The following is a 19,709-nucleotide window of genomic DNA, read 5'->3' as shown; positions in this document are numbered from 1 at the left end:
CTGTAGCTAGTACTTTCCACTGTTACTTTACAGACAGAGGAATCCAGACTAACCATGACGTGGGGTTGTGTTGTAGGAGATTCACATACAGCCCAATGAGAACATGTTCATCAGCCAGTCTATCGGCCACATCGAGACTGTAGTTTAACCTGGAACAGTGTAGGGTTTCAGAACACAAACACAAACGGCACACATGATGAGAACAAGGAGAAAAGAGGACCGGACAAGAACAGGTCTGGAAAGAGACAGAATGTCTTCTCAGTCATTGAATGATCAATAGAAGAAAACACAAAACTGTGTTGTATTCTCTTTAGATACTAATACTATGGATAGGAATGTGATGCTGTACCTGTACTGCATTTTCAAATCATTTACAGTACACAGAGAGAAAAAAAACATGCATTTATATCTCTAATCCTGTATCATAATCCCTTTATGGGAATTGTTATCTGAATAGACAGTGTTTAGGTTTTCAACTGTGAAAGTACTATAAGTAAATGAATGTCAAAACATGGATATGTCGTTCATTTGACATTTTGAAAAATGTGCTAAATAACCTATAGCGCCAAGATGCAAAGCGTCGTCATGCACTAACTGCCACTCTGTCTGATAAAGCTAATGATTTCAATAAGATTGTCAAGACAAGAATGAGTGATTTTTGCTAAGTACTGTTTGTTTACTACTGACTCACAAGACCAAAACCCCACCTTAACCACATTGTCAACAAATGACCCCGTACAACCTCTACTAATCATCACATCCACTGAAGGTACATCTATTTAGAAACCTGGCTCTACAAATGAGGTCAGTGTTTAAACCAATGGAGCCCTTTGTCTCTTTCCTTAAACTAGCATCAAGTAGAGGTGCAGCTCCGATACATAGAGATGAGGACTCACTGACGCCAGATAGCTATGCATGTAACTTCTCCTGTAAATTTCCCTGGCTCGCTCAGTGTGTGTGTGTGTGTGTGTGTGTGTGTGTCCAAGGCTGACACTACCAGCCAGCGAAACAGAAAATAAAAGGATATAAAAAGTAAGTCAAAAGGAGTGTAGTTGTATGTTAATCATTGTAAAAGAAACTTGAGAGAGAGACTCCAAGATAATATTAGTGACTTGCAGCAGTTAGCTTCACTCTCCCAGGTAACATGGGACACGTCTGAAAATGACTGTAATAGATACTCTACCCTAATGAATGGTCAATGGTCTTTGTTATGCATGCACTATCTAGCATCTTTCAAATAGCCCCTTGAGTATCACTGTGTAAAACCATCTACACTGTAGGAAACCAGAAGAGTGAATGGCTCCACTGGGACAATGAGCACTACAGTGTACGCTCTATAATGACTATATCTACGTCTGAAATGGCACCATATTCCCTATAATAGAGCCCCACAGGCCTGAGCATGGCCAACAATAATGCGCTATATAAGGAATATTGTTCCATTTCAATTAAAGCCTATATCTATCTAAATTAGTTTGTGCATGCATTTGAGTCACCAAACCATTCTCACAGGCAGTAGGCACCCTTGGGTCACTGGGTTACTTACCCCCTTCCTTTCAACAGATCTGGAGCAGCCCTAGCCAACTGTTTTCTCTGCTCAGCTTCATTATTCTTGGTTTTACAAGGCAAGCTATTTACACCAGACAAAAGAGTGAGACCGCGAAAGGAGCAACACACACAAACACAACAATTGACCCAGGCACACACAAACACAACACTCACACTCACCTCCACCAACACTCTACCCTGTACCAACCAGCCAGATACAACCATACAGGTTTACAGAAATAAGGACTGGTTAGTAGAATTCTTACAGGTATATGTGGACTTTCAGGGGACTTAAGTGGATGTAGTCATCTCTAATCATGAGGAATATGTACAGGCAGGTAACCTGATTCTGCATATGGCCTCGTTGCAGTCTTTCTGATCTCAGATACTTACTTCTTAGTGGAGTAAGGGTTCCCTGACGTGGGCATGGAGTGGGAGAGCATGAAGTCATTGGTGCTGTTCATTGGTCTGGGAGGCCTGTGCAGGAGACAAACTTTGTTATGTTCAAACAGCCAACATGACAGAGAGTCTGTGTGTGTGTGTGTGTGTGTGTGTGTGTGTGTGTGTGTGTGTGTGTGTGTGTGTGTGTGTGTGTGTGTGGGAGAGAGAGAGATTGTGTGTGTGTGTGTGTGTGTGTGTGCCTGTGTCTTTCTGATCTAGGTCTCAGAAGGCTGACGGAGCATTGAATGGGTCTGGGGAGTCAGGGCAGTTTCTGATTGTGACAATATTGTTATGTAAACAATGCGTGGGTGTGGATTCCCTCTTCACTCATCCAAAGGTCATTGACTCCTCATAATCTTATTGTTTACATGACCTAAAAAGGTATTCACATGTGGCACAAAGGAGAGTTGGGATAACTGAAGCAGAAATCGGTAGTAAACTGCACACAAGTAGGTTGTGCTAAAACTGAAGTGACTTTCAGGAGCTACAGGGCATAGTATACTGTATAAGGACAAAATAATATTGCACTAGCTACTAGTAATATATTACACTACCTTCTATATTACTTGTGTTGATCTAATTAAATCTACTACAGGCATATTCTACATATTCTAGGCAAATATTCAAAGCAAACTTACCAAGTGTCTCTATTTTGCAGCAAGAAAAGAACAAAGACATGTGTTACGATCACCCATGCATGCACTACAAAGGCCACAGAGAAGTGGTACGACTGAATTCACTTCCACATGAAAAGGGTCTAGATGTCCAAATCAATATTTGTATGTCAGCCATTAGAATGAATTGCCACTCGTTTCCCACACTACAGACTGGGCTCAGCTTAGCTGTTAAGAGTTTGAATAAGAATGTATCAAAGACATACTGTAGTTCTAGAAGACCTTGTCTTCATATTGTCTTTGTTGATTTTCCAGCAAAAAACTGAGCAAAGATAAAACATCTGTTATACCAATTGTGGTTATTCCTACAGCTAACATGAATTGATCATGTGCATCCGACAACTGACTGATTGTTATTACTTGAGTGTTAGAAGCATGTAGTGTAATGTATATAAAGGCAATTACAAAACATGTAGATATACAGTACGTACAATTCATAACGTTTCAACATTTACTTTGGGGATAAGGGGCTAGTAACGGATGATGGGATGGATATGAAATGTATTGAAATTGAAAAGGAGGATTGTGCTATTGAATACAAGTTTTACTATGTTACTGTAGGAATATAATAGAATACATACACAACTTACACCATACTTACACAATGTGGGCTAGGTTCAGAGGTTTCTCTGGCATGTCAGGAAACATAGGGTGTAAAGGTTCTCTGCTGGATGCACAGCTCAGAGACTTGCTGAGAGCATTAGATAACTTCTTAGCAGGCGATTTCTGGGAGAAACCCAAAAAGATGCTACGTCTGATTTCGGAGGGCAGGGAGAGGCACTTAAAAACAGAGTAATGACTTTCAAAAATTTGATACAGGACTAGATGTCATTGACCAAAATGTAAGAGAATCGAATCACAGTCTCATCACCATCCCCATAGCACTGGATTGGGTGAAGCAAAGCAGAAATGGCTGCTGCACTGGCTGGCCTGATGCTGTCATGCCCCCCCCCCCTCCATCACCCCCCTTACCCATGACGTGTACTCCTTCATTTGGTGCTGGTTGCTATGGGAACCGCTGGCATGCCCCCTCCAGAAGCAGTCCTGACACAGCTGGTAATTATGACATTGCTGGCAGCGGTAGCGGAAACCCATCATACTCTCACTGTGGCAGTGAGAGCACTCGACCGGGTGGAACACTGCAGGGGGCATGGCACACACACAAACATGTGCACGCACACAGACACACAAACACGTGCATGGGGATGCACGTACACACACACATACACACACATGTGCATATATATACCACACACACACAGACACACACACACACACCAAAGGTTGTTGATACAAATACATATTTGGTGCAACCAATATCTTTATAAAAAAAACAATGGCACTGGGATCAGGTCTATTAGACAGCATTCTTTTGATTTACATCAAATAAGGAAGGGTGTTCTGTGATCATCAGTGTGTGTAAGACTTTAATTCTGCTCTCAGTTCCTTGTCATTCATGAGGGGTTGGGAGGTGGGCGATGGTGGAAGGCTGCGTGTGTGTGCTCACGCTCGGGCATGGGTTCCTGAGCATGTACTGTATGTCTACTGTGTAGTGACTCAATGCGATGATATGAGACAAAATGACCCATCATTCCTACCCACAGCCATCCCATGAATGTGTTAAATATGCTGTGGTGGCTCACCATTCTCCACATTAGCCAAGCGATGCATGAGTGGTAACCACACCAGACACTGAGGAGGAGGGTCTGACATCAGCGTGTCCAGGAATGTGTTGAGGGAGACCTTTTTCTGTCAACATACAGTAGAGGACGGGGTTACACATCAAATACAGGTTTGGCATATGGGGTAGTAGTAGAAAGAAAATACAGTAATATGATGGGATGTTTTATACACAATTACAACATCCACCCACTTTACAGTATCTATACCAATAGCGTGTTGTATACAGTGCATTCAGAAACTATTCAGACCCCTTCACTTTTTCCACATTTTGTTACGTTACAGCCTTATTCATCGACCTACACACAATACCCCACAATGTCCAAGTGAAAACTTTTTTTTCTTTAAAAAAAAACAGAAATACATTATTTACAAAATGATTTACAAAACAGGTGCATCCTGTTTCCATTGATTCTCCTTGAGATGTTTCTACAACTTAATTGGAGTCCACCTGTGGTAAATTCAATTGATTGGACATGATTTGGAAAAGCACACACCTGACTATATAAGGTCCCACAGTTGACAGAGCATGTCAGAGCAAAAACCAAGCCATGAGATCGAAGAAATTGTCCGTAGAGCTTCGAGACAGGAATGTGTCGAGGCACGGATCTGGAGAAGGGTACCAAAAAATGTCTGCAGCATTGAAGGTCCCCAAGAACACAGTGGCCTCCATCATTCTTAAGTGGAATAAGTTTGGAACCACCAAGACTCTTCCTAGAGCTGAGGGATCGGGGGAAAGGGGCCTTGGTCAGGAAGATGACCAAGAATTCGATGGTCACTCTGACAGAGATCCAGACTTCCTCTCTGGAGATGGGAGAACCTTCCAGAAGTACAACCATCTCTGCAGCACTCCACAAATCAGGCCTTTATGGTTGAGTGGCCAGATGGAAGACACTCCTCAGTAAAAGCCACATGACAGCCCACTTGGAGTTTGCCAAAAGGTACCTAAAGGACTCTCAGACCAAGCTTGTAGTCTCATACCCAAGAAAACTTGAGGCTGTAATCGCTTCCAAAGGTGCTTCAACAAAGTACTGAGTAAAGGGTCTGAATAGTTATGCAAATACGATATTTCATTTTTTTTTAAATACATTTGCAAAAATGTCTAAAAACCAGTTTCCTTTGTCATTATGGGGTATTGTGTGTAGACTGATGAGGAATAAAACAAACGTAATCAATTTTAGAATAAGGCTGTAACGTAACAAAATGTGGAAAAAGTCAAGGGGAAAAAGTCAAGGGATCTGAATACTTTCCAAATGCACTGTACATTCAATTTACTTGAAAATGTATGTTCATTTTTGTGTAGCTGGAACTCTCACCTGTTGTGCAAAGCAAGTTCTTGTGGCTTGCTCAGTATAGCCAAAGGAAGGTGCCTCAAAAACAGTCATTGGTAGTTTGAGAACCTCCCTCAGAAACTGGTCAAATTGGGAGTATACCATTATGCCACCAGGGTCTGATATCTGTGAAAAAATATCTGGGCAGAAAATGGGGAGGGGGTTACTCCAAAATATATAATTAATTGATCAAATTAATTGTCAGCTGTCACCATTGTTAGCTAATTGCAGCAATAGGCAGTGCAATCACTGAAACAAAAACTAAAACAAATGAGAGCTGGGTAGCAATCCGTAGTAATTACCACAAAACATAAGCTAAAATGCGCTAACCCATCATTTACTTTCCCTATGAGTAGCTGTGGCTGCTCTGCTGCAATAAATTAGTGGATTAAGTAATAAGCCCTTATCCTTTTTATAATAAATAATTACTTCTCCCAGCCATGAATAGTTATTTGGTATTTGTTTCATTATTTGTCCATTGATGATATAGTCCAAACCTAATCCCAATTGAGATGTTGTGGAAGGACTTAAAACGAGCAGTTCATGCTTGAAAACCCCAAAATGTCGCTGAGTTAAAGCAGTTCTGCATGCAAGTGGGCCAAAATTCCTTCACAGCGATGAGAGACTGATTAACAACTATAGGAAGCATTTGGATGCAATCATTGCAGCTAAAGGTGACACAACTAGTTTTTGAGTGTAAGGGGGAAATTACTTTTTCACACAGGGGCATTGGGTGTTGCATAACTTTGTTAATTAAATAAATATAAGTAGTATATCTTTTTTTGTTATTTGTAAACTCATGTTCCATTTATCTAATATTAGGTTTTGGTTGAAGATCTGATAACATTCAGTATTAAAAATATGCTAAAATTGAGAAAATCAGAAAGGGAGGCAAATACTTTTTCACGGGACTGTAGGCCTATGATACGTCAAAGGGACTGTAGCCTACTGTTCAGATGGGTTCAATGGAAACTGAAATCTGAACACTGACTGTAGGTCTACAACCTCTCACATAGTCTTAATATTAACTCCCTCAGAATTAAACATTTCTTGCAGTAAAATGATACACCAAATGTGGGCTACATTTTAACTCGGGAACAGGCGTGGAGAAATGTATTTCTTTTGGCATCTTAAGAGAATGTGAATGTGCAGTTAGATATTGTCTGTGGAGGTGCTATCTTAATCAGCATCATAAAAGCTGATCATATTGCAACCACATAAAATATGCATCCAAGCCAAACTGAAATCTTATCAGAAACATGTTGGGTCGTTTTCACAGCTTTCTATTTCCTTACAACCGGTCAAACTGATGTCATTTGGAAATGTCTCTAAGAAAATATTTCCCGTTTCTTTAGGGTTATTGCATTTTCTCCCTGGTCTCTAAACATCTATGAAAGAAGCAGAGATGACAGAGCAAACTTGACCAATCTCAACTAGATTGAAGCTTTCATTCTATCGATCTATTACATTATTCTGGTGAGCAAGGGTTTATTTAGTCTTCTAGGGCAACATACATTGAGTATACAAAACATTAAGAAATCTTTCCATTACAGACCGACCGGGTGAATTCAGGTGAAAGCTATGATCCCTTATTGATGTCACTTGTTAAATCCACTTCAATCACTGTAGATGAAGAGAAAGCGACCGGTTAAAGAAGGCTTTTTAAGCCTTGAGACAATTGAGACATGGATTGTGTATGTGTTCCATTCTGCGGGCGAATGGGAAAAACAAAAGATTTAAGTGCCTTTGAACCAGTGGAGGCTGCTGAGGTGGGAGGACGGCTCATAATAATGGCTGGAACATAGCAAATGGAATGGCATTAAACCATGTGTTGGTTTGATACCATTCCACTGATTCCGCTTCAGCCATTATCACGAGCCCGTCCTATCCAATTAAAAAGTGCCCCCAGTGCATTGAACGGGGTATGGTAGTAGGCACCAGGCACACTGGTTTGTGTCAAGAACTGTAACACTGCTAGGTTTTTCAATAATGGTCCACCACCTAAAGGACATCCAGCCAACTTGACACAACCGTAGGAAGCATTGGAGTCAACATGGGCCAGCATCCCTGTGGAACGCTTTCGACACCTCGTAGAGTCCATGTCCAGACGAATTGAGGCTGTTCTGAGGGAGAAAGGTGTGCGGGCAACTCATAATAGGAAGGTGTTCTTAATGTTTTGTACAGTCAGTGTATAATAAGAGAAGATAAGCTGCATGTATCTAATTCTAGACAATTTGACAAACAAATAGCCTACCAAAATGTCTGAAATTATATGCACAAACATATCTAAATCAGGCAAAAATATCCTGCACCCCCTGTCAAAAAATCACTCCGCTGTCTCTGGCTGTAGCCTACAGGGCATTTTCTGTCTCAGCAGGTTAGGGTCGGGTGCAGGCCTCAGATTTTCACTTTATAACATATAGTCCGGCGGTTGCAGATGTGTTATTAGCAATTGCGGGAGGGTGCAAGTTCACAAACAGCTGACCCACGCACCACTAATGCCCACATCATTCCAACACAGAAAATATTATTTTTAGCATACTCAATTAGCATTTCTTGGAAGGAAAACTATTTCACTAATATTGTAATTAATTATAGGTCATATTTAATAGAAATCTGTAAACACTGGACAGTAATGTTGGGCAAATCATTCTCTGTAAATGATTCATTCATCTTCATCTTAATCTATAATCTTAAGAAATATTAACCATGTATCTTACATCTTAATTTATCCAAAATCTTCCCTCCGCAGATGGTTGCCAGGGCCATCTTCACAACAAAGACAGAGATTTTTCCGAGGCTTTCCCTAAAAGAAGAAATGTGTTTAGTATTTTTTCAGATTTGTATATGTTGTATAATTTGTGTATTTGTGAAAAAGTCAAGATTATGCAGTACAATGATAATACCTGCAATAGTCTAAACACTTTCACATTCAAGGTGCTACCCCTAGGATTTTTTTGTATTATAATTTCTGAAAATGTCTATTAATATATCTGGCGCTAATAGTGGAATGATAGTGTTTCACAGTATGACTTACAGTCTTGTGAATGGTTGTGATACTCGCCTATTGATTTCTCCCACCGGAGCAGCATCTGTTGTCAAACTGGGAAAGCTGTTCTGACTTTGTGGCTGTGTTATCTAGTGGAAATCGCTCTGTCATTTCCCGGTTGCTACAATTCTACACTGTTCGCTCAATTTCATTTTATGTGAGAAAACAAGGTCGGAACAGCTTTCCCGGTTTGACAGATGATACTCTGGCAGGAGAAATAAATAGACGAATATCACAACACTGGCGGGTAAAGTAATACTGTGAAACAGTATTATTCCACTATTAGTGACAAATATATTATGAACATTTTTTGAAATTACAATGCAAAAATTACCAAAAATCCTATGTGTAGCACCTTTAAGTTGCTCTTATACACTGCAAAAATGGTTCAACTGTATTATCATCATCACTATGTCATTTTCACTGTTTACTTTCTCTTGTCTTTCATCAGAACTAAAGATGTATCACTTGACACAAGACTATTGTGAGACCATTACATTGTTAAAACAACAGTCAGTCTGGATTTCGTTCTCCCACGAAAGACTGTGTGTGAACAGACGCCACACACGCCACACACGTACACGAACACATGCAACACAATTGCCCCATCATCACGCTCAGTGACCGTCACACAGTGATGCGGTCATGGTGGATCCTCACGGGTCATAGGCAGCCAGCAGGAAGTTGAGCAGCATACTGATGGACTGTTCCACATTGATCTGGTGAGTGGTGGGCATGCGCTTGTTGAGCTGGTAGAAGATGGTGGAGAGTATTGCTTCCAGGCGAGCCACAGTGAACTCTGTGTTGAGGTCCATGGTGTTGAGGCCGTTCTCTCTGAACGCCTCAATCACATTCCAGATGTCCACCAAATGGACTGTGAAAAGACAGAATAGAAATGCACGGACACGTTTCCCTTTTAGCCACGTGTTTTCAGAGACACAAGACAATCCCAATCAAACCTCAGACAGAGGACATCACGCCATACTCACGGTTGCATTTCTTCTGAACGAATCTGAGTTTGCAAGCTGTCCTATACGTGGACAATCTTATGGAATCCAACTCTTGTGCCCCTGTAGGAAAAAATACATTTGTGTGCAAGGTAATATGACAGACAGTAACACAGGAATGCTGGTGATGATGAGACTTTGTGGAGCTACTGGGGGAAGAGAGTTGCTTCACACACTGTCCATGCAGAGTGCATCCATGTGGTCATTAACAATAGATTCCTGTCTATTATTGCTAATGAAAGTAAGCTGTGTTGGCCTATATTGGATCCTATACTGGAATCTTTCTTTGAGGTAGCTTGGTAAATGACTTGGTAAATGTTATTAATAACCTGGTGAATGTTGTTATTATGCATACAACAGTTATACTACTTTGAGTGTGGTTCACTACTTTTCAGAGATCGGCCTCTACACTTACGCATCTCTGCGAACAGTTGTCGTCTCTCCGCCATTATGTCACCACTCCTCCCACGATCTTCAATCATTCTGATCAGGAGGAAACGGATGATATGAGGGAAGGTTAGTGTTAGGACAAAGACAAACACACTATCCAGGACACACTTCCACACTCCATCCCACAGGTGGCAGTGTCTAGGTGCTGAGCCAAGGCTCGATAAGCACATCAGGTACTGTCAATTAGGATTGTCAGTCAATGTCCCAGCTTGCAAGCCACGACGCTGCTGGTTTTGCTTGGTGGCCATCAGGCTTTCCGTTTGTTTTTGAGTCTTTACTTTGGATATGCCTCTGGTGTTTTTCCTTTTTGTACATATTTCTGTTTTGTCACCATCTGAGCAAATAATAATCTGCTTGGACTGGCCAAGAGAGACAGAGCTAGCCTTGGAGCAAGGTAAGGTTGCTGTCTCCCTGGGCACATGTGCATCCAACACGGTCCTCAAACACTGATTTCTCACATTCAAGCAGCCATTCATTCAGGTTACAGAAAAATGTAGCTAGGCCTAACACCCCTAGACATAACGAGTGCAGCAAAATCAGTAGGCTAGTTATTGGTTTCTTAAAACTGTTCATGAGTAATGACTTACACTCACTGGGCCATGACAGTTTGAATTAAAATAATACACATTTATTTTATTCTTTCAGTACTTGAGTCCTAATAGTAACACATTTGTAATGGATCAATGATTTGGTCATTACTGTGTGCAGACAATACAATATTGCTTCCCAGGTGGTCATTTTACAACAAAAAAATACATTAACGTAACACTACTAACTCAACAGCTTTAGTAGTTGTAGTATTACTCATAGTAGTGCCACTGTTCAGCCGCAACCACTATCATTTAATGTCCACTACCGTTCAAAAGTTTGAGGTCACTTAGAAATGTCCTTGTTTTTGAAAGAAAATCACATTTTTTGTCCATTAAAATAACATCAAATTGATCAGAAACACAGTGTAGACATTGTTAATGTTGTAAATGACTATTGTTGCTGGAATATCTACATAGGCGTACAGAGGCTCATTATCAGTAACCATCACTCCTGTGTTCCAATGGCACGTTGTGTTGGCTAATCCAAGTTTATCATTTTAAAAGGCAAAATGATCATTAGAAAACCCTTTTGCAATTATGTTAGCACAGCTGAAAGCTGTTGAAGCAATAAAACTGGCCTTCTTTAGACAAGTATCTGGAGCATCAGCATTAGTGGGTTTGATTACAGGCTCAAAATGGCCAGAAACAAAGAACTTTCTTCTGAAACTCGTCAGTCTATTCTTGTTCTGAGAAATGAAGGCTATTACATGTAAGAAATCGCCAAGAAACTGAAGATCTCGTACAATGCTGTGTACTACTCCCTTCACAGAACAGCGCAAACTAGCTTTAACCAGAATAGAAAGAGTGGGAGGCCCCGGTGCACAACTGATCAAGAGGACAAGTACAAGTGTTTAGTTTGAGAAACAAATGCCTCACAAGTCCTCAACTGACTTCATTAAATAGTACGCGCAAAACACAAGTCTCAACGTCAACAGTGAAGAGGCGACTCTGGGATGCTGGCCTTCTAGGCAGAGTTGCAAAGAAAAAGCCATATCTCAGACTGACCAATAAAAATAAAAGATTAAGATGGGCAAAAGAACACAGACACTGGGCAGAGGAAATTTGGAAAAAAGTGTTATGGACGGACAAATCTAAGTTTGAGGTGTTCGGATCACAAAGAAGAACATTTGTGAGACGCAGGAAAACTGAAAAGATGCTGGAGGAGTGCTTGACACCACCTGTCAAGCATGGTGGAGGCAATGTGATGGTATTGGGGTGCTTTGGGGATGGTAAAGTGGGAGATTTGTACAGAATAAAAGGGATCTTGAAGAAGGGAGACTATCACTCCATTTTTGGAATGCCATGCCATACCCTCTGGACGGAGCTTAATTAGAGCCAATTTCCTCCAACAACAAGAGAATGATCCACAGCACAGCTCCAGACTATGCAATAACTATTTAGGGAAGAAGCAGTCAGCTGGTATTCTGTCTATACTGGAGTAGCCAGCACAGTCACCGGATCTCAACCCTTTTGAGCTGTTGTGGGAGCAGCTTGACCGTATGGTATGTAAGAAGTGCCCATCAAGCCGATCCAATTTGGGGTGAAATCTCTTCAGATTACCTCAACAAATTGACAACTAGAATGCCAAATGTCTGCAAGGCTGTAATTGCTACAAATGGAGGATTGTTGACGAAAGCAAAGTTTGAAGGTCACAACGATTATTTCAATTAAAAATCATTATTTATAACCTTGTCAACGTCTTGTCTATATTTCCTATTAATTTTTCAACTCATTTTCATGTATGTTTTCATGGAAAACAAGGACATTTCTAAGTGACCCCACATTTTTTGAACGGTAGTGTACATGCTAGTCTCAATGCAACACGACAATACTAAGTATCTGACACCCCTTCTACAACAGCAACACTACCATCCTCTTGGCTATCTCTACGTACTGTATCCCCATCCACACTCTGTTATCTCAATTCACTTCATAGCCTGAATCACCACAAGATACTGTATCATTAGTACCAAGAGTCCTTCACTAAACATAACGTGACATGACTGACACAACTTAGAGTAATTTTTTACATCAACGCTAATAACTTTTGACCACCTCACACTGCCCATTTTCACTTGAATAAATGGCAACATGACACATTATTTCTTACCTGGTGACCGTCAGGACATATTAAATCATGTTTTTTTTTAAACTGTAGCCTGCGGACAGTCCCTACAGGGCATTGAAAAACTTGAGCGAGACAAGGACGAACGTTTCACAGCAGCTAGCGAATGCTCACACTATGCCTCGCTGCACACTGTCCAAGGAAATCTAATACACCTAGTCATGTGGTAAGTTGCCATGGTAGCAAAGAACCCAGTCACTCCATTCCTAAAAAAACAGGGTGCAATGCCCCCCCCCCCCCCCCCCCTCTCTCACTTTAAATGGGACCAGATTTTGTGGAGCAAAACATCAATGACAACAAAATTATAAACGATTCATTATACTTTTTCTACTACGACTGGCCACTTTTCACCAATGAAGTAGAAGTTAATTGAATAATTAAATAAATATGCAAATATTATGCAGTGGCCTCAGGTTACATGCAGACACTTCCAAATGCTTCATGCCAAATGCTAATTGAAGGTACTGTACACATACACAAAAATGAAAACAATTTCTGCAAATAGACCCTTCTCTGCAGAGTAACGCCCTCTATGGTAACACTGGATCAAATTGGTAGCAAGTAGCGCATTCACTCCTAGACACTGTATTCACACAATAATGATGACTGCAAACAAACATTATCTGACTGTAATGTAAAGTTTTAGTTTAAGTAAGTTTCAACAATGTTAAACACTTTTGAGTGAATCATTCATTAATCATCCAAGCACAATCTACTTGAGTCTCATATAGTACAACAAACGCATAGCAACTAACTAACTAATAATAACAATGTAACATACTCAAACTGCCAATTCATATCACAAAGGAACAGAGCCAAGCTCTTGTGCCAAGTATTTGACCTTACGAATGCTATTCTAAATCTGTGAAATAAATAGCTAAGATTGACACAAACTACTATTCCCCTGTTGAAGATTGAAAACAACCACAAGCAACACAACTCAGGAGATAACAAACTTGTCAATGTTGAACATACCCTTCAGAATGTACCATGGTCCTCTGTTTCCTTGTCTGTCTGTGTGCTACTCCAAAGGCTTGTCATTCTTAATAACAACTGTACAGAGTATATAAAGCCCCCTCTACCAGGCAAACATGACAAAAAGCAGCCAGCCCCAGTTGGAAGGGGTTAGCTTAGCTACAGTCACATATCTGAAATTAGAAACTGTCAGGACACAGGTTGTGCTGCTGCCTCTATCTTTAACTTCAAATGAGCAGGCTTGACATTCTTGTACAGCTTTACTGGCTCTCCAGTTGCAGCCCCTTCCAACCTCTCACTTGGCGCCCACCCAGCGAGCATTATTCTTGCTCTGTGCTCGCGTCACATACACTTGCAGTATTAAAAATAACTGCCCTGACATGAGCAAATCATTGTATACCATAAACATTGCAGAAAACTTGTAACACTCCACCCCTGCCAAAATCAAACCAAGGCTATAAAGACAGTTTCTCTTAGCAATATTAAAACTATCACATTTCTTCCTGCAGTGGATAGATAAACTCTCTTGCCCAGTTATTAACTGAATTTCAGGCATGCTGAACCCTTCCCTTATAAGTCTCGTATGTATATTATGGCTCTTTTTTTTACCACAGTCAAAGAAAGAAAATCAAAGGGATACAGTATTTCTGCGACATGAGCAGTTGTTTGAGTTTTGGCCCTGTATTTCCCCATATTTTTCCTTAGACATCAGCTATATATTGCAGCTGTTCATGTATTTATTTACATCCACTGATTGCCCAGTGTTATTTTACACCATAAGAATATAATTGATATCAGATTTAGAACCACAGGGTAGAGCTGTGTGTAAAGCTGCCTGCTTTGTTCAGTAATGAAGTTAACTGTACAACAATCGTCAACAAAAACACCCATCACATATTGAAATTGCAGGACCAGTCAAAAGTTAGGACACACCTACTCACTCAAGGGTTTTTCTGTATTTGTACTATTTTCTACATTGTAGAATAACAGTGAAGACATCTAAACTATGAAAGAGCACATATGGAATCATGTAGTAACCAAAAAAGTGTTAAACAAATCAAAATATATTTTATATTTGAGTTTCTTCAAAAGTAGCCACCCTTTGCCTAGATGACAGCTTTGCACACTCTTGGCATTCTCTCAACCAGATTCATGAGGCAGTCACCTGGAATGCATTTCAATTAACAGGTGTGCCTTGTTTAAAGTGAATTTGTGGAATTTCTGTCCTTCTTAATGCGTTTGAGCCAATCAGTTGTGTTGTGACAAGGTACAGTAGGGGTGGTGTACAGAAGATTGCCCTATTTGGTAAAAGACCAAGCCCATGTTATGGCAAGAACAGCTCAAATAAGCAAAGAGAAATGACAGTCCATCATTACTTTAAGACATGAAGGTCAGTCAATCTGGAAAATGTTAAGTAAAAACTATCAAACGCTATGATGAAACTGGCTCTCATGAAGACCGCCACAGGAAAGGAAGACCCAGAGTTACCTCTGATGCAGAGGATAAGTTCATTAGAGTTACCAGACTCAGAAATTGTAACCCAAATAAATACTTCACAGAGTTCAAGTAACAGACACATCTCTACATCAACCTTCGTGGTCAAATTGCTGCAAAGAAACCACTACTAAAGGACACCAATAATAAGAAGAGACTTTATTGGGCCAAGAGACACGAGCAATGGACATTAAACTGGTGGAAATCTGTCCTTTGGTCTGATGAGTTAAAATTTAGATTTTTGGTTTGTCGTGTTCAACCACTGTGTTCTTGTGAGATGCAGAGTAGGTGAACGGATGATCTCTGTGTGTGTAGTTCCCACCGTGAAGCATAGAGGAGAAGGTGTGATGTTGTGGGGGTGCTTTGCTGGTGACACTGGCTGTGAGTTATTTAGAATTCAAGGCACATTTAACTAGCATGGCAACCACAGCATTCTGCAGCGATACGCCATCCCGCCTGGTTTGTGCTTAGTTGGACTATCATTTGTTTTTTAACAGGACAATGATCCAAGGGCTATCTGACCAAGAAGGAGAGTGTTGGAGTGATGCATCAGATGACCTGGCCTCCACAATCACCCGACTTCAACCCAATTGAGATGGTTTGGGATGAGTTGGACAGCAGAGTGAGGGAAAAGCAGCCAAGAAGTGCTCAGCATATGTGGGAACTCCTTCAATAGTGTTAGAAAAGCATTCCAGGTTAAATTGGTTGAGCAAATGCCAAGAGTGTGCAAAGCTGTCATCAAGGCAAAGGGTGGCTACTTTGAAGAATGTCAAATATAAAATATATTTTGATTTGTTTATTTGTTTGGTTACTACATGATTCCATATGTGCTATTTCATAGTTTAGATGTCTTCACTATTATTCTACAATGTAGAAAATAGTTTTAAAAAAAATGAAAAACCCTTGAATGAGTAGGTGTGTCCAAACCTTTGACTGGTACTGCATGTATGTATAGCAACCTATATAGCCAGTTAATAAGAAGTCTCAACAATCTTGTGTTGTTTGTCGGGGAGTGTATTACACTGGGCTGCCCTGTCTCCAGTGGTGTAAAGTACTTAAGTAAAAAGTACTACTTAAATCGTTTTTTGGGGTATCTGCACATTACTTTACTATTTTTTTTAAACTTGTACTTTTACTCAACTACATTCATAAAGAAAATAATGTACTTTTTACTCCATACATTCCCCCTTACACCCAAAAGTACTCATCACATTTGAAATGCTTAGCAAGACAGAAAATGGTCCAATTCACACTTATCAAGCAAACATCCCTGGTCATCCCTAATGCCTTTGATCTGGTGGACTCACTAAACACAAATGCTTTGTTTGTAAAAGATGTGTTGGAGTGTGCCCCTGGCTATCCATACATTTAAAAAACAAGAAAAGTGTGGTGCCATCTGTCTTGCTTAATATAAGGATTTTTTAATAATTTGTACTTTTGATACGTAGGTATATTTTAGCAATTACATTTACTTTTGAGACTTAAGTATTTTTTTAAACCAAATACTTTGACTTTTACTCAAGTAGAATTTTACTGGTTGACTTTTACTTGAGTAATTTTCTAATAAGGTATCTTTACTTTTACTAAAGTATGACAATTGGGTACTTTTTCACCACTGCCTGTCTCTGAGTTGTACTAGTAAATGCTGTCTGCCTGTGGGGCCTCTGATCACCATGGTTCTTTGCTCCATAATACAGAAAGTATTCTATGCGTTTTTTAACATGTTTGTGGTTGTTGTTCCTGAACTGACCCTGTGTCCCAATGTGAGCTCCTTACTGGAAGAAAAAAAACTCTGATACTGGCTGCTTTACAAAGGTAATTAGTGAAACTGCTTCGGGAAATTGTTGCAACAACAGAAAAACTGGATCGGTGGGAATATGCTGATATTTACACAATATATACAAAAGTATGTGGATTTGGTTATTTCAGCCACACCAGTTGCTGACAGGCGTATAAAATCGAGCACACCGCCATGCAATCTCCATAGACAAACACTGGCAGGAACATGGCCTTACTGAAGAGCTCAGTGACTTTCAATGTGGCACTGTCATAGGATGCCACCTTTCTAACAAGTCAGTTCGTCAAATTTCTGCCCTGCTAAAGCTGTCCCGGGCAGCTGTAAGTGCTTTTATTGTGAAGTGAAAAATGTCTAGGAACAACAACAGCTTAGCCATGGAATGGTAGGCCACACAAGCTCACAGAATGGGACCGGCAAGTGCTGAAGCGTGTAGCACGTAAAAATCATCTATCCTCGGTTGCAACACTCACTACCAAGTTCCAACCTGCCTCTGGAAGCAATGCCAGCACAATAACTGTTCATCTGGAGCTTCATGAAATGGGTTTCCATGGCCGAGCAGCTGCACACAAGCCTAAGATCACCATGCGCAATGTCAAGCATCTGCAGGAGTGGTGTAAAGCTAGCAGCCATTGGACTCTGGAGCAGTGGAAATGTGTTTTCTGGAGTGATGAATCACACTTAACCATCTGGCAGTCCGACGGACGAATCTGGGTTTGGTGGATGCTAGGATAACACTACTTGCCCGAATGCATAGTACCAACTGTAAAGTTTGGTAGAGGAGGAATAATGGTCTGAGGCTGTTTTTCATGGTTCGGGCTAGGCCCCTTAGTTCCAGTGAAGGGACATCTTAATGCTACAGCATACAATGTCATTCTAGACGATTATGTGCGTCCAACTTTGTGGCAACAGTTTGGGGAAGGCCCTTTCCTGTTTCAGCATGATAATGCCCCAGTGCACAAAGCAAGGGCCATACAGAAATGGTTTGTCGAGATCGGTGTGGAAGAACTTGACTGGCCTGCACAGAGCCCTGACCTCAAGCCCATCGAACACCTTTGGGATGAATTGGAATGCTGACTGCCAGGCCTAATCACCAAACATCAGTGCCCGACCTCACCAATGCTCTTGTAGAACATCTTGTGGTACATCCAATGGAATGCCTTCCCAGAAAAGTGGAAGCTGTTATAGCGGCAAAGGGGGGGGCCCAAATCCATATTAATGTCCATGATTTTGGAATGAGATGTTTGAAGAACAGGTGTCCACATATTTCTGGTCATGTCGTGTACCAAACTGTTAGTTGATGATGCCATAACAGTTTTACAAACTGATAGCCAGGTCAATGACTTGGTTACTTTAATTACAATGGATCCTACTCAGCTCTGGTGTATTTCAGAAAGAACTGAGAAACACTATGGTTGACAGTGTGAAATACCAAGAGCATCATTTGTCAACATTTCTTGTCAAACACACATGATGAGTGAAGAAAGGCAACAACAGGCTGTATATGACAGATTTATATGCACATCCATTGCGATAATCTGTATCCCGTTACGACAGAGGCACTACAAATGAGGCATAATAACGGTAACCCCCAAATTGTCAAGCCTTCAATTCTAACAGTTGACATGCAATTTGCCTCGGGATTAAAACAAATCTCGATCTCACTAGTTCCTATACAGTAACTTGGATTTTACACGAGTGATATTAAGGTCGTTCCAGTGCACTTGTGCTGTCTATACTTACCAGGATTTCGAGGAATAAAACTGCATTGTTTACATCCAGGATAGACGTGTCAGCCGTGTCCATAGATGTGATTATGAATAATTTAGGTCAATTGTACAATACCCCTAGAACGGTCTATTCCTGTAATTACGAACGCTTTTTGCAGCGGTGATGTGATGGAAATTTTCGAGTAGCGCAACCCAGCATTTGCCTCGAGTACGTGTGGCTTCTGCCGATGACGTAATGCGGAATCTCTTCACTTGCGTCAGTGTATTCTTTACAAATGTTGAAGTTGACAAAATAAACATACAAATACATATTGATTCAGCCATATACTTAATGTATAAACCCATTAATACAATGCACAGGAAGGATAAGTGCAGTCTGTGAAACCAAACCACATCTAAATAATAATAATTAAAAAATGGTGAGAAACTGATGAGAGAAATCTGTATCACATCAATGTGTTTATATATAACACATATGGCCAGTAAATAAGAAGTCTCAACAATTTGGTGTTGTCTGTCTGTGAGTGTATTACACTGGACTGCCCTGTCTCTGAGTTGTACTAGTCAGGGGCTGACTGCTTGTGGGGTCTGTGGAAACAATCCCCATCTGATAAATACATTTTTGAATGGTGAGAAACTGATGAGAGAAATTTGCATCACATCGGAGTCAGATAAGCACAGTTTAGAAATGAACAAATAAGACAAAACATCCTCCACATGCATAGCCTGGGAAACCGTTAGTGGGAGCTATTGATCTTCACTATCATCTAGGCTATGTGACCAACGGCTATTACGCTGGTGGCCCCCGGCGAACGGTTCG

At 40.6% G+C, this 19,709-nt stretch overlaps 1 protein-coding gene across 10 annotated transcripts in view; it reads right to left on the bottom strand.

Annotated features, from left to right (window-relative positions):
- dtna (dystrobrevin, alpha) overlaps window positions 1–19,092 on the bottom strand; it is a 35,298-nt gene extending 16,206 nt beyond the window's left edge. For 2 of the 10 annotated variants that reach the window (XM_064992975.1, XM_064992979.1), the window contains exons 1-11: window positions 13,871–14,165; window positions 10,146–10,213; window positions 9,713–9,793; window positions 9,384–9,597; window positions 8,395–8,480; window positions 5,660–5,814; window positions 4,307–4,412; window positions 3,636–3,802; window positions 3,265–3,389; window positions 1,942–2,025; window positions 54–149 (exon numbers count right to left, since the gene is read on the bottom strand). In XM_064992975.1, the coding sequence (XP_064849047.1) occupies window positions 54–149; window positions 1,942–2,025; window positions 3,265–3,389; window positions 3,636–3,802; window positions 4,307–4,412; window positions 5,660–5,814; window positions 8,395–8,480; window positions 9,384–9,597; window positions 9,713–9,793; window positions 10,146–10,213; window positions 13,871–13,887 (1,199 nt within the window). In that variant the 5' untranslated portion in view covers window positions 13,888–14,165. The other 8 variants (XM_064992976.1, XM_064992977.1, XM_064992971.1 and 5 more) reach the window with 7 other exon arrangements.
- Between the last annotated feature and the right edge of the window lie 617 nt (window positions 19,093–19,709).

The sequence above is a fragment of the Oncorhynchus masou genome, chromosome 17, assembly GCF_036934945.1.
Source record: "Oncorhynchus masou masou isolate Uvic2021 chromosome 17, UVic_Omas_1.1, whole genome shotgun sequence".
Lineage (NCBI taxonomy): Eukaryota > Metazoa > Chordata > Actinopteri > Salmoniformes > Salmonidae > Oncorhynchus > Oncorhynchus masou.
This window is presented reverse-complemented; position numbering and strand designations above follow the sequence as displayed.